At 48.6% G+C, this 12,697-nt stretch overlaps 2 protein-coding genes across 12 annotated transcripts in view; both read left to right on the plus strand.

Annotated features, from left to right (window-relative positions):
* Positions 1 to 5,532, plus strand: part of LOC114043225 (nuclear receptor ROR-gamma-like) — a 32,610-nt gene extending 27,078 nt beyond the window's left edge. For 10 of the 11 annotated variants that reach the window (XM_027862274.1, XM_027862268.1, XM_027862271.1 and 7 more), the window contains 2 exons: positions 1,131 to 1,240; positions 3,355 to 5,532. In XM_027862274.1, coding sequence (XP_027718075.1) covers positions 1,131 to 1,240; positions 3,355 to 3,516 — 272 coding nt within the window. In that variant the 3' untranslated portion in view covers positions 3,517 to 5,532. Of the gene's footprint in view, positions 1 to 1,130; positions 1,241 to 1,335; positions 1,521 to 3,354 lie in introns of those variants that run through there. The other variant, XM_027862270.1, reaches the window with a different exon arrangement.
* A 1,218-nt stretch (positions 5,533 to 6,750) lies between these two features.
* Positions 6,751 to 11,407, plus strand: LOC114042812 (leucine-rich repeat and immunoglobulin-like domain-containing nogo receptor-interacting protein 4). The gene is made up of 2 exons (XM_027861540.1): positions 6,751 to 8,427; positions 8,930 to 11,407. Exons 1-2 carry the CDS (start codon positions 8,402 to 8,404, stop codon positions 10,722 to 10,724), a joined length of 1,821 nt encoding a protein of 606 aa, XP_027717341.1. The 5' UTR covers positions 6,751 to 8,401; the 3' UTR covers positions 10,725 to 11,407.
* Positions 11,408 to 12,697: the final 1,290 nt, after the last annotated feature.

Genomic DNA, 12,697 nt, shown 5'->3' on the forward strand with positions numbered 1-12,697 from the left:
CTCTCTCTCTCTCTCTCTCTCTCTCTCTCTCTCTCTCTCTCTCTCTCTCTCTCTCTCTCTCTCTCTCTCTCTCTCTCAAGGAAACAACCCCAAATGATGGAACATCTTATCTTGGTAGTGAGTCCCTAGGAATTAAGTTCTACCTTAATAAAGTATATTATGCTCTTTGCCAGAGGTGGCCAGAGCCACCACCTCTTTGTGGGAGCTGGAGAGTTGAGGGGGGGGCAGGGAGAAGGGGGGAGAGGTGGAAGAATAGGTGATAAGAGCTGAACTGAAGATTCCATTGCTATGGTGATCTCCCAGAGGAGAAAACTCCCTTTGCAATGGAGGCTATCACTTTCTCTTTAACTTATAGTCTTAGAAAGTTACCTAGAACAGAGGGGTCAGATGACAGTAATGGTAGGTCTTGAACCTATGTCTTCCTGGCTCCAGGACCAGCTCTCAATCCCCTGAATCATGTTGTATGTGTGAGAAGACTCTAAATCATGGTGCCTGATTTCATCTACCCCAAATCTAGAGTTATTTTTGTTTTTGCTTTTTTGCTGGTTCCAGATTACTAAAAAAGGACAAGATCAGCTGGGGAAGCATGGTCTAGAGGGATAGATAGACACTGACATACATAAAACATAATGGGGTCTTGGGGTGTAGGGTGACCTAACTTCCTGGCCACAACATGTTTTCACATATTCCCCTTAGGCAGCATGTTGACCTTTAATGTCATCTTCAGTTCTTCAAAGCTAACTTTGGTGTTTATTTGACCTGATTTTAACTGAATAAAAATATTTGGTGGTATCTTCCCCCTATCCCTCGAGACAATTCAAAACATGGAATGGGAAAGGAAGCCCTGATAGTAGGGCTCCATAGATCAGGAGTCTTAGCCCATAGGACAATAGAGGTCATGGAATAAAGTGAACTGGGAATTGAGAGTATCTCATCTCAAAGTTTTTCCCGGTTTTCCTGCATCCCTTAAGCCATGCCCAGTTACCAAAGCCATCCCCCTAACTAATCCTTTCCCTTTATGGGGACTCTTAGGCTCAGACCCATTCCTTTTCAAAGAGTAGGCACATTGGCTTACCTATCATAAGGGCTCCAATTCTCCATCCCCACTGTGGCCTGGTTCCTCTCCCCAGACAGGCCATGGTTACAAGAGAAAAGGAAGGTGGAGCAGTTGCAGCACAGTTTGGAGCTGGCATTTCACCATCTTCTGTGCAAGACTCATCGCCAAGGCATCCTGGCTAAGGTAGGTGAGCTAGCTGCCTATGAGGAGGGAGATGGAGGGAGCGCACAGGAGCCGCTACAATTGTATGCTCCACTGAGCCCAGCTCTCAACCACAGGCCCCACTGCTACCAAAGACCCAGGGGAATGGAGGCTGGAGTGCATTCGTTCCTAAAGAGCAAACCAGACTGCAGTAGTGACTTCTGAGCCTCACGTGGGCCATATCTCCAGGAAGGTCAAACAAAAATCTTAAGGGGAGGACGATTTGGGATCAGAAGATGTGGGGCTGACTGCTGGCGCTGCCACTTCTCGGCCACCACGGCATTGAGCAAATCTCTGGGGCCCAGTTTCCTTATCTATGAAGCAATGGGTTTGAACTAGATAATCTCTAAGATCTTTTTCAGCTCTAACATTCTGTGATTTTGAGGGACAGATAGGCTTTCTCAGTTCCTCTACCTCTCTTAGATCCTTCCACATCTGCCTTCAGACTTGTTCTTCTCTTATTCCATCTCTGTCTCTCAGGGGTTGTGAATGGTCTGAACCAAACTGTCTGGAGTGAAAGGTGATCAGGGTGAGGACAGGGTGATGCTGGAACATTTCCTCCCAGTATCCTTACTCACACAGGTGCTACTGTGGCCTAGTTTCTAGAAAGGTTTGGTGATTGAAGAATAGGAGAATGGTTGTATTTGATAGGGCCACTCTACCTGAACACCTCAAAGCTGACCCTCAACCAAAGGACTTCCTGGCCACAACATTTTTTTCACATATTCCCCTTAGGCAGCAAGCCCTGAAAGTGGGGCTCAAATCAAGGGGAAAGACAACTGAACCTAATCAGAAGGGTTGGGTTCAAATCCCTTGGTCTCTACTTACTGGCAATGAAGACTTTGACAAATTCAACATTTGCAAAGTAATAATAACTGCTATGTATATAACTTTTAAAGTTTAGAAAATGGGGCAGCTAGGTGATGCAGTGGATAGAGCACTGGTCCTGAAGTCAGGAGGACCTGAGTTCAAATCCGACCTCAGACCAAACACTTGACACTTAGTAGCTGTGTGACCCTGGGCAAGTCACTTAACCCCAATTGCCTAAAAATAAAAATATTAAATATTAAAAAATAAAAAATATGTAAAAATAAAATAAAAATTAAAGTTCAGAAAATTACTTTTATAGATAATATGTAATCTCAAAGCTATTTGCAACTCTTAAAAGTCCTTTACAAACATGAGCTAATACCATTGAGGCAGGCTGGTACAATGGAGAACTGGCCTTGGCATCAGACAAGATCTGGTTTGGAATACTGCTCCTGAGACTGACTCAGGATGTAACTATGGGTGGGTCTATTCTCTGATCCTCCATTTCCTGAAAATAATATTTATAGTACCTAATTCACCAGGTCATTATAAGGAACAAATTAGGCAATTTATCTGAGGTGTTTTACAAACCTTAAAAGCACTATTTAAATGGTCAGTTATCTTATTCGATGGTCACAACCCTTCGAGGTCCATACAACAGGTATTATTAGCCTCTTGTTTTACAAATGAGGAAACTAGGCTGGAGGCAGTTAAAATGGATGTTGAATGAGTTGACCTTGTAGGTGCCTTCCAGCCCTGAATTTCTTTAATTCTATCTTCCTGTGTGTTGTCAAGGACCCAGCCCTAGGGCTTTGGAGTAATTGATCCAGGTTAGGTTAAGGGGGATTCCAACTCCTCCTTGGAACCCATCCAAGGGGACTTTTACATTTAGCCCCCAGGGGTTTAATCTCACTACTTCCTAAACCTTCCCTGGTAATTAAACCCATGACTTGAGCTGCCAGGCCTCCTGAACTAGCTTGGTTCAAAGAATCTGACTTGACTCGATTCACTGAACTTGTCATACTGACTCCCCACTTCCTATTTTCCTTTCTATCACTGTCATCGTCACTGTCACCTCGAACATAGATATTTCTTCAGAAAAAGTATCTCTTCTCTACCACCTGGATTCTCCCATGCCCTCTCTGTTCTAAGGGAGAACGATGAAGTTCGGAGATCGTGGATAACAGAAGCCAGCTAAGCCACTTGGCTTCAAGGAAGGGGTGGTCAGGACTGGAGATCTGGTCCTGATTTTTTTTATCTCCCCTTTCTGTCCCACTTCTCTCCAGCTGCCACCCAAAGGGAAGCTTCGGAGCTTATGTAGCCAGCACATGGAGAAGTTGCAATCTTTCCAGCACCTCCATCCTGTTGTTGTCCAAGCTGCCTTCCCTCCGCTCTACAAGGAACTCTTCAGTACAGAAACTGAGCCCCCTGGAGTGCTATCTGACTGAGCTGAATGGCCAGTTCCCCTCCCCACCACAGTCTCCTGTCCTAACCTCAAGCCCTCCATAGTTGTCTCCCTGCTGCCCAACCATCATCTGCTTTCTCCGAGTCCTCCCACCCCTACCCCTTCCTATGGCCTCCAGAAGTGGCCTGGGGTAAGTTACCATTCAGGCCAAGTGATTGAATTCATTCCCTGAAGCAGTCTCATCCTTACTGACCAGTTTGGCAGTAATATAGATGGCTAGAGGGAAGAGATGCTGGGATCTCACCAGCTACAACTTTATGATGCTTCATTTTCCCCATCCCACTAAGCTTCTGTGAGGCCTAAGGAGCAGACAGTGGATATGGGTGAGAGACGAATCAAGGCAGCAGAGAAACTCGGTGGCCACACTGGACAAATTCCAATTCTAAGCTCTGAACCCAAGAGGGGATTTTTGAAATACCTCATTTCATTTCCCAGAGGGCTGTGGCCAGGGAAGCCAGATCAAGTTCAAAGACAGTTCAAATCCAAAAGGAACTGTTCATTTTATACATCACCCAGAAGTTCATCTTTCCATCCTTTTCTTCCAGGTTTTGATAGAAAATGAGCAGCCACATTTCTTCACTGCCTTTTCAGGGGGCTTAGGAGAAACTAAATGTGTTAATGGTGTGGGCAGGGATGGAGCAGGGGGGAGCAGAGATAATAACTGCAAGAGTTCAGTGTATAGGGGTGATGGAGAACAACACCAGGTTGACAAATATGAAGGGAAGATGAGAACAAAAGTCACACGCACTTTATACATGGGATACAGGAATTGGTACAAACATAATCACAAACCATACGAGTGTTCATACAAAGGAGAAACACTTAAAGATGCATAAACAAGGTCCTATCCAAATCCACAATCGAACCCATATGGGGCTTCAGGAAGAAGTGCCTAGTACTCAGAGATCCCGGAGAATGATGATGCGGGTCTTCTGAATTCCACTGTCCTTGAGAATTCCTGCTTTAGGTCTGGGATGCTGCCACCTCTCAGCACAGTGTCAGCAGCACTTGGCCGCTGTACCTCATGGCATCAACATGAGTAAGAACAGCCAGGCACAGACCAAGGAGATGTCTGAAGTAGATGACGCCATCTCCATGTCCTCAAAGGATCCCCTCAGTCCCACCCACCAGACTTGCTCCTTGTTCTGGGGAGATGATGACACAATATCGTACATTCTGTGAAATGTCAGTTCCAGGCCACAGACTCTGGGTGGAGAGGGGAGAAGGGCTGAAGGTAGCCTTCAAATACCCCCCCAAGAACTCTATCCTGCCCCTAGACTTTTTACACCCTTACAAATGGTTACTGTCCTACCCTTTGGAGGTGTAGGGCTCTTGAAGGGAGTGATGAAAGCTGAAAGTCTCATTACTTTTACTTTCTGGGGAAGGGTAACAAGGGAAAACTCAATTCTAGATTTGTGTCCTTCTTTATAAGGTAATTTTTAAAGGTGATGGGGAGGGAGGACAGAGATCAGGAAACGCAACAGTTTGGGTGAGAAAATCAAAAATGTTTGAGCTACCATTGGCCAGAGTTAAACAAGGTTACCCAGATGACCTGACTGATTTCATTCCTGTGCCAGAGAAAACCATCAGCACCATAATCGACACTCACCATGGTATGGTGTGGTGATTTGGGCTCTGGTCTGAGAGTGAGGAAGACAGTTCAAATCCTGCCTCAGGCACTTACTATGCGAAATTACTGGAAGTCTGGCCCTCGGCTTCCATGTCTTTAAAACGAAGGGGTTGTACTTGCCCTTTTAAAAATAACTTCCTGCTCTAAATCAATGGTCTTATGGTCCAATCTCCCCCTAGCTGTTGGGATTGAAACATTTCACAGAGGGACCCAAAATGAAAGGGTTTCAGTTTCTTCGTTTGTAAAATTCGGGGGTTGGACTAGATGATTTCTGACAAGTCAGCTCTAACATTCAATGTCTATAACCTCATAAGAGGATCGTGTTTCCTCATCCATAAAATAAGATTAGACTACATGAGCTTTAAAGTCTCTTTCAGCTGTAATAGTCTTTATTATAATCCTACAAGGGTATTCCTAAGCGCGAGAGATCCTATTGAATTGGAAAGCTATCCTCCCCTGGCCCTGGTGCTCTCCTATAGGCTCTCTTGCTCCCTGGTTCTCTCTGCCCTGTATTAGTGGCTCCTGCTGCAGCCCTCCCCTAAGACTTTATTTATTTATTTTGCACCAACGGGTTTGCTGCAGACTCATTCTCAGTTGGTTTAAAAAGAGAGAGAAGGGGAAAAAGAGAGAAACGCTTTCCAGTTCGTCTCTCTACCTTGGTGGCAGCAGCAGAGACTGGCAGGCAATCCTTAGGGAAAGTAGGTGTGCTAGAGAGGTCCAGGGGGTCCAAAGGCACAGAATGGATGGGAGTACTCAGCCCCAGACAGGATGCAGTGCCCAACCTGATGAAGCTCCCAGGATCTCCCTGGTAAGTGCCTCCCCATCAGTCCCAGCCCTATCCCCCATTCTTATCTTTTGGCAGCTTTCCTCATTTCCATGGCATTTTCAGAGTGTGGTAGACCAAGGGTGTCTGATAGATCTCCTAGTCCCCAAACCATCCCATTCTTTGGTTGCTGGCACATAGGATGGGCTTTGTCAGGAGGAGCCAAAGGGCACTTGGTGCCCTATGCCTGTGGAAAAGAAATCCAAGGGGAGCTCTTTTCCCTTTTTTGGGGGGGAAGGGATTCTTAGCCAAGCAATGGTGATTCTGACCTGATTATACCTGAAATCTACCTCTCTGTTTCCTCATCTTCCCTACCCATATACTCTAATCTGGGTGTTACAGGGTCCTTTTAGAGGGCACATGATAGTTTAGGCTGGCATCAAATGTGTCCTCAAGACTGCAGCATAGAGGTTGGGAAGGAGGAATCTCTTCAAACATGAAGAGATGATCCTTTCTCCAAATGTTTTGTCTTGATCTCTCTATACTTTCTCTCCTTCCCCCCTCCCCACTTCATCCATTGCAATTTAAGGAGGAAAAAGAAGTGGGACTGACACCTTTCCCTCCTCTCTTGCCAGCTGGCAGGAAGCCAGTACAGCAACCATTGAGATATCATGAGAAAAGTTTGCTCTTAGATATCTTATAAATAAATAAACCAAGGAAAGATCCTTCAATCCTTCTGTTTCTTGCCCACCCCCCCTTCCCCGACCTGAGAATGAGGCTGGGGAAGGGAAAGGGGACCTGCCTTATAAGGAGAAACAGCTCTACGGAGTACAGCATAAGAAAGGATGGGCAGGAACTGCAGCATCAGGAATGATGTTACCCCTCAGGGTGAACCTCCTGGTGGTCGGGTGGAAACGTTCACTTCAGAGGTCAGGTTAATCTCTACTACCCAGCCAGCTCTGGAAATTGAAGATGCTCTGGCTTCCATTGTTTCCCTGCATCCCTCTCCCTATAATGTCTTAAAATTTCATTGCGCCTGAGTTTTAGTGCCTAGTGTAGCAGCTACCTTCTGCAGGAAAAGCCAAGACAGTGACACTGTCTCTTCAGGCTCCCATTTTCCAATTGACAGAAAGGGCAAAACAGAACTGACCTTGTCGGCTGCACTTTATAGCACCTGCACCAAAAAAAGGGGGCCAGGGTTGGAGAAGCCCTTGACTTGAAGCCCACCTCTACTGGTTCCTGGGGCTCAGTCACGTTGGCCATTTTTTGCCCACTATCCAAGGTTCTTCCTCGATGTGGAAAGTTGAGAGAAGGGATAATTTCTTTTCTCTTCTTTCACCCCACCCTCACTTCTCCTGCTTGCTACCCCTGACCCTTACCTAATGGTCATTCATAGTTATAGTTGTCTGGGTGATGTCTGGCCACTCAGTCCCCGAGGCCCTGCGGTGAGCCAGCTCTGCAGACTGCCTGCAGTTAGGATAGTGCCAATTCAAGCCTGACTCAATAGCCACTGTGCCAGCTGAGTGACCCAGCTTCTGACGTCTCTCCCTAGGCATTCTCCCTCCATTCCTATCTTTCTGTGTGTCCTTTTATCTCTGCCTATGTGTTTCTCTCTCTCAGCTAGAACAGAAGAGAGCAGGATGCCCCTAAAGCAAGATCAGAGCACCATTTAAAGGGCCTGAGAGCAGCAAAATTCTTGGACCATAATCTGAACATTCCCTCTTTCTCACACATATTAACATGACTACCTTCTATAAGAAAAAGGGGACATGCTGTTGAGAATGTCTCTCTAAGGCTCCTAGAGGGCATGCCTTGCTTCCAAATGATCCCTGAGTCCATCTCTTCTTGAGGGGAGGCAGGTAGGGAAAGCCCTTTACCCCAGTCCTCAATACTGCCGTCCTCCACTCAGTGCCATGGTTAATGTGCAGATTGGCTGTCATCCATACAACTACTCTGGGGAGATTGGATCTCCCTAGCCCAGAGAGACAGACCTGGACCCTGAGTCAGGTCACAAGGAACAGTATGGAAGCCATGGGGAAAGCTCCTGGATCCCAACCCCTCTCCCTGTGCTGCCCACCCTCAATAATAAAAATGTTTAGGACTTGTGAAGTAACTTCAGAAAAGCTTCCATAGCCACTATTCTATTTGGTTTTCACAAGCAGCTTGTGAAGTTAGCAAGGGAGGCTTTATTATATAAGGACATTTAGACAGGCTGTAAAGTGACTTGCTCCAAAGTCATAAAGCTAGTAAATAGCAGGGCTGGAACAAGAAGCTAGCTCTTCTGACCCTTAGCTCTCCAAGGCTACAAAGCAGAGCAGGTACAGCTCCCTTGGAGCTCAATGAAGCGTTTTTCTCCATCCTAGGCTGATAAAGTCAGGACGTAAGGGCCTCTCTCCTCACAAGACAGGGAGCTCTGGGCCATGGACACACACCCCTGAGACTCAGGGAAACTATAGATGGAACTTCAAGCCATCCATGCTGCCTACCAGGCATGGCTCCAGGTAAGTAGAGAGATAGAGGTGAGGTAACTGGGGAAGACAGTCACAAGAGATAAAGGACCCGAGGGGCCCAAATTTATAGAGATCCCACAGCATAAAGAGGACAGACTATAAAACCACTTTTCTACACCACCCCTTGAACACTCCCTAACATTCTTCACCAAGACCAGACTTAGCCGGCTATAACGAACCCTAAGCACCCACCAGAAGCCGTGGAGCCAAGAGACACGGCGGGTACCTCAAGCCACAACCATTCTAGATAAAGGTTAGGGTGCAGAGGGGTGGGGAGAGGATGCCAGAGAGGACTCTGGGGGTGTAGAGAGTCAATCCTGGATTCTATATGATCCTGTGCCCCACATGTTGGCAATGCCCAAGCTGAGAACCCTAGTCTCTCCTCCCTCCCACCTCTCAAAAATTCCCAAGGAAACCCTGTGTCTGTACCCAGAATGAAGGGAGGTCTGGAGCTGCTATCTTCCAAAAAAGGACACATCGTCATTTATTCCAGAAGCAAAGAAGGAATGGACATAGACATAGCTTCCCGTTGGGCCTCAGCCTCTTGGCCGCCCCTCTTCTTTTTGCTCCTTCTGGCTGGAAGGAGTGGCCGAGGCTGCCCAGCAGCATGTGACTGTGCCTCCCAACCCCAAGCAGTGATCTGTGCTAGCCGGCTGCTGGAGGCAGTACCTGGAGGGATCCCACCAGACACTGAGCTCCTGGACTTGAGTAGGAACCGCCTATGGGGCCTCCAAAGGGGAATGCTCTCCCGCCTGGAACCACTCCTTGAGTTGGATCTCAGTCACAACCAGCTTTCCACTCTAGAACCTGGGGCCTTCCAGGGTCTGCGGAACCTCCTCACTCTGAGGCTTCGGGGTAACAGGCTCCGAATTGTGGCCCCTGGGGTCTTCTCTGGCCTACCCTCCCTAACCCTACTGGATCTCAGCCTCAACCAGATAGTCCTCTTCCTGGACGGTGCCTTTGGAGAGCTGGGCAGCCTTCAGCAGTTGGAAGTGGGGGACAACCACCTGGTGTTTGTGGCACCAGGGGCCTTTGTGGGACTGGCAAAGCTAAGCACCCTTACCCTAGAACGATGCAACTTAAGCACTGTGCCTGGGCCTGCCCTGGCCCGACTCTCAGGGCTGACAGGGCTGAGGCTACGTGAGTTGGACATTGGTCGGCTGCCTCCTGGGGCCCTGAGAGGACTGGGGCAGTTACGGGAGCTAGAGATCCACCAGTGGCCATCTCTGAGGGCCCTGGAGCCTGGAAGCCTGACTGGCCTCAATCTCAGCCATCTAGCCATCACCCACTGCAACCTGAGTTCCGTTCCCTTCCAAGCCCTGGGCCATCTGAGCTTCCTCAGGGTCCTGGACTTGTCTCAGAACCCCATCTCAAGTATCCCAGCCCGGAAACTGAGTTTTTTGGTACGGCTCCAGGAGCTCCACCTCTCAGGGGCCCACCTTGCCTCTATTGCTGCCCACGCTTTCCATGGTTTGGCGGCCTTCTGCCTCCTGGACGTGGCCAACAATGCCCTTCAGACTCTGGAAGAAGCTGCCTTCCCCTCCCCAAGCAATCTGGTCACCCTGCGACTGGCTGGCAACCCCCTGATCTGTGACTGCCGTCTGCTGTGGCTACTCCGGCTTCGCCACCGCCTAGACTTTGGCAAATCCCCCCCAGCCTGTGCCAGTCCGCTCCCCGTCAGGGGAAAGAACCTACGGGACTTCTCAGACATCCTGCCCCCAGGACACTTCACTTGCAGAGCAGCCCTGATTCAGAGGTCTGGGCCACGAAGAGTCAGTGCAGAGGAGGGGCAGCAGGCTGTCTTCTCCTGCTCAGGGGATGGAGACCCAGCTCCTACCATTTCATGGCAAGGGCCCCAGGGGATTTGGCTGGGTAGAACTGGACGAGTGAGAGTCCTCGAGGACGGGACCCTGGAGATCCGGTCAGTACAGCTTCGAGACAGGGGTGCTTATGTTTGTGTGCTCAGCAATGTAGCCGGGAATGACTCGCTGAGCACCTGGTTGGAGGTGATCCAGACTGAGTCGCCAAATGGGACCCTTTCTGATACCAATGCCACCACTCTGGGAACCCCAGGACCCTTCTTCCTGGATAGCAGGGGCCTGGTTGTAGTGTTAGTTGTTGGCTTCCTCCCCTTCCTCACCTCTGTAACCCTCTGCTTTGGCCTCATTGCACTATGGAGCAAAAGCAAGGGACGGGTCAAACATCACACAACCTTTGACTTTGTGCCTCCTCGGGCTTCAGGGGAGCGGGGTGCTGGGGGCAACCGAGTCACTGCCAAACTCTTCTGATCTCCCTTTCCATTCCCCCCCTGAGAGGCCAGACAAGCCAGTTTTAGTTGGAAAAAAAGGCTAATTGGGCCAGTGCCTTTCCCCAAAGGATGTTCTGGAGAATCAGGACCCAAGTGTCCCCAGCATGCCCCTGCCTTCCTTGTGTCAGCTAACGGTATCTCCTGAGCCTACCATCAGCCTCTCTCTATGGACATTTCCAATCTGGAAATGACAGCCAACTTCTACTGATTCTCCCCTTCCTCTGAGGGTTCTAGAGTGCTGGAGGTTTATGGGATGTCATCCTCTCTTGACAGTGGAGTACAAAGCTATCAGCCCTTACCTCCCACCAGAAGACAAGCAGGCAATAGACCCATTGCCTACCTTAATCACTAGCATCACATCTTTTCCTCACTTTACTTAACTATCAAAACCAATCACCAGAGCCACTGACAGGGCCATTGCAGAGACGGGTCTGGGACGTTACCACTTGCTTCTCTGCCTCTTTTCCCCACAAGGTACAGACTGGACAGAGGCAGACACCTCTCTATTGCACCCAGCCTCACCCAAGGGCCCAGAGCTAGAAAGAGAACAGCTCTTCATGGTCTCTGGGATGGAGGGAAAGGAGGAAATGAGTAAGAACATACTCAGGCACCATGTCTGCCTGACCATTAAACCTGCTGCCAAAAGGCTGCAATCGGTGAAAACTGAGAGGGATTTGGAGTTTTCTTTCCACCAATCTATCCCCTTCCGACCTTCCCTTCATGTCTGTCAAAGCTGCCACTCTCCTCCTTTGCCTTCCCTCTCATCTGTGAGTTCATGAATCCTAACACTCCTCCACCCTTCTATGGCCGACATGTCCAGTCTGAGCAAATAAGAACCACTTCTCTGTCGAGAGCTCTCCAGGGAAGAAGTTACCCTGCTTCCCCACCTAAATATGTTTCTATCCCTGAACAGCCCAGGAAGTCTTTCCTGGAAACTAACCTAAGTCCCTCCCACTGGAGTCTTAGACCCTTTCTGCCTCTTGCCCTATTTTCCAAGGGACTAGGGAAGAAGAGGCCTTCCTCTTTTGGTAAGTCTTTTTTCTAGAAAACACTTGTCAGTCAGTCCCCTCCTCGGCCTTCTTTCAGCTGGACACATTGCTCCTTTTATCTTCTTTCCCTGTCACACAAATCCTGGCAGGGAAGATAGAATATTTCAGAGAATGATTATGCTCCAAACCCCCACCCACCCACTATCAGAGGGGAATACAGGAGACGGTCAGAGGCTGAGAGTCTTATGGCAAAAGGGAAAGGGTCAGTAAGACTGGGGAACAACGAGAGGGCTGGCTAACTCCCACGATGGCAGCCTTCCTGTTGTAGTTTTCTCTTGTTCTGACTTCAACACAGATAGAAGTGGAAGCTGTGACTAGGAAGTTACCCTGCCATCAAAGAGAGCCCAGATGGGGGAAGCTGGCTAGAGAAACAGCTTGTTCTGCAGAAATATCCCTACAGAAGAGAAATATGGAGACAGACAGAAAGATGATAGATAGAAAGATAGATAGATAGATATAGATAGATGATGGGTGGATGGATGGATGGAGATAGGAAAAAAGAGAGAGGAGACTGAGAGAGACACTGAAAGAGACTATCAGAGATAGAAAGTCAAAAAGAGGTAGAGAATAGAAGGGGTGTCAGCAGCCGAAAAGGAGGTGGCACGAGGAGAGGGGCAAGAAAAAGAAGAGACAGGGAGTAAGCCAGAAGGATTGAAATACAGAGTGGGTTCTTTTTCTAGCACCCACTATCAACAGTTCCTTCCCTTTTCCATCCGCACAAGCCTCCTCTTGCCCCACTAAGGGAAAAAAAAAAAAACTTCCCCAGCTCCCCATACACACACACTAAGAGTCCAGACTTGCTGAAGCTGGGGACACAACTAGGCAGCCACCCCCAACCCCGGTTGATTGAGAAGGCAGAAGTTGCTACTGGTGTTCGGGAGTCACCATTATTGCTGAAACTGGA

The sequence above is a fragment of the Vombatus ursinus genome, unplaced genomic scaffold (genome assembly GCF_900497805.2).
Source record: "Vombatus ursinus unplaced genomic scaffold, bare-nosed wombat genome assembly UNPS02014768.1, whole genome shotgun sequence".
NCBI classification, from domain to species: domain Eukaryota; kingdom Metazoa; phylum Chordata; class Mammalia; order Diprotodontia; family Vombatidae; genus Vombatus; species Vombatus ursinus.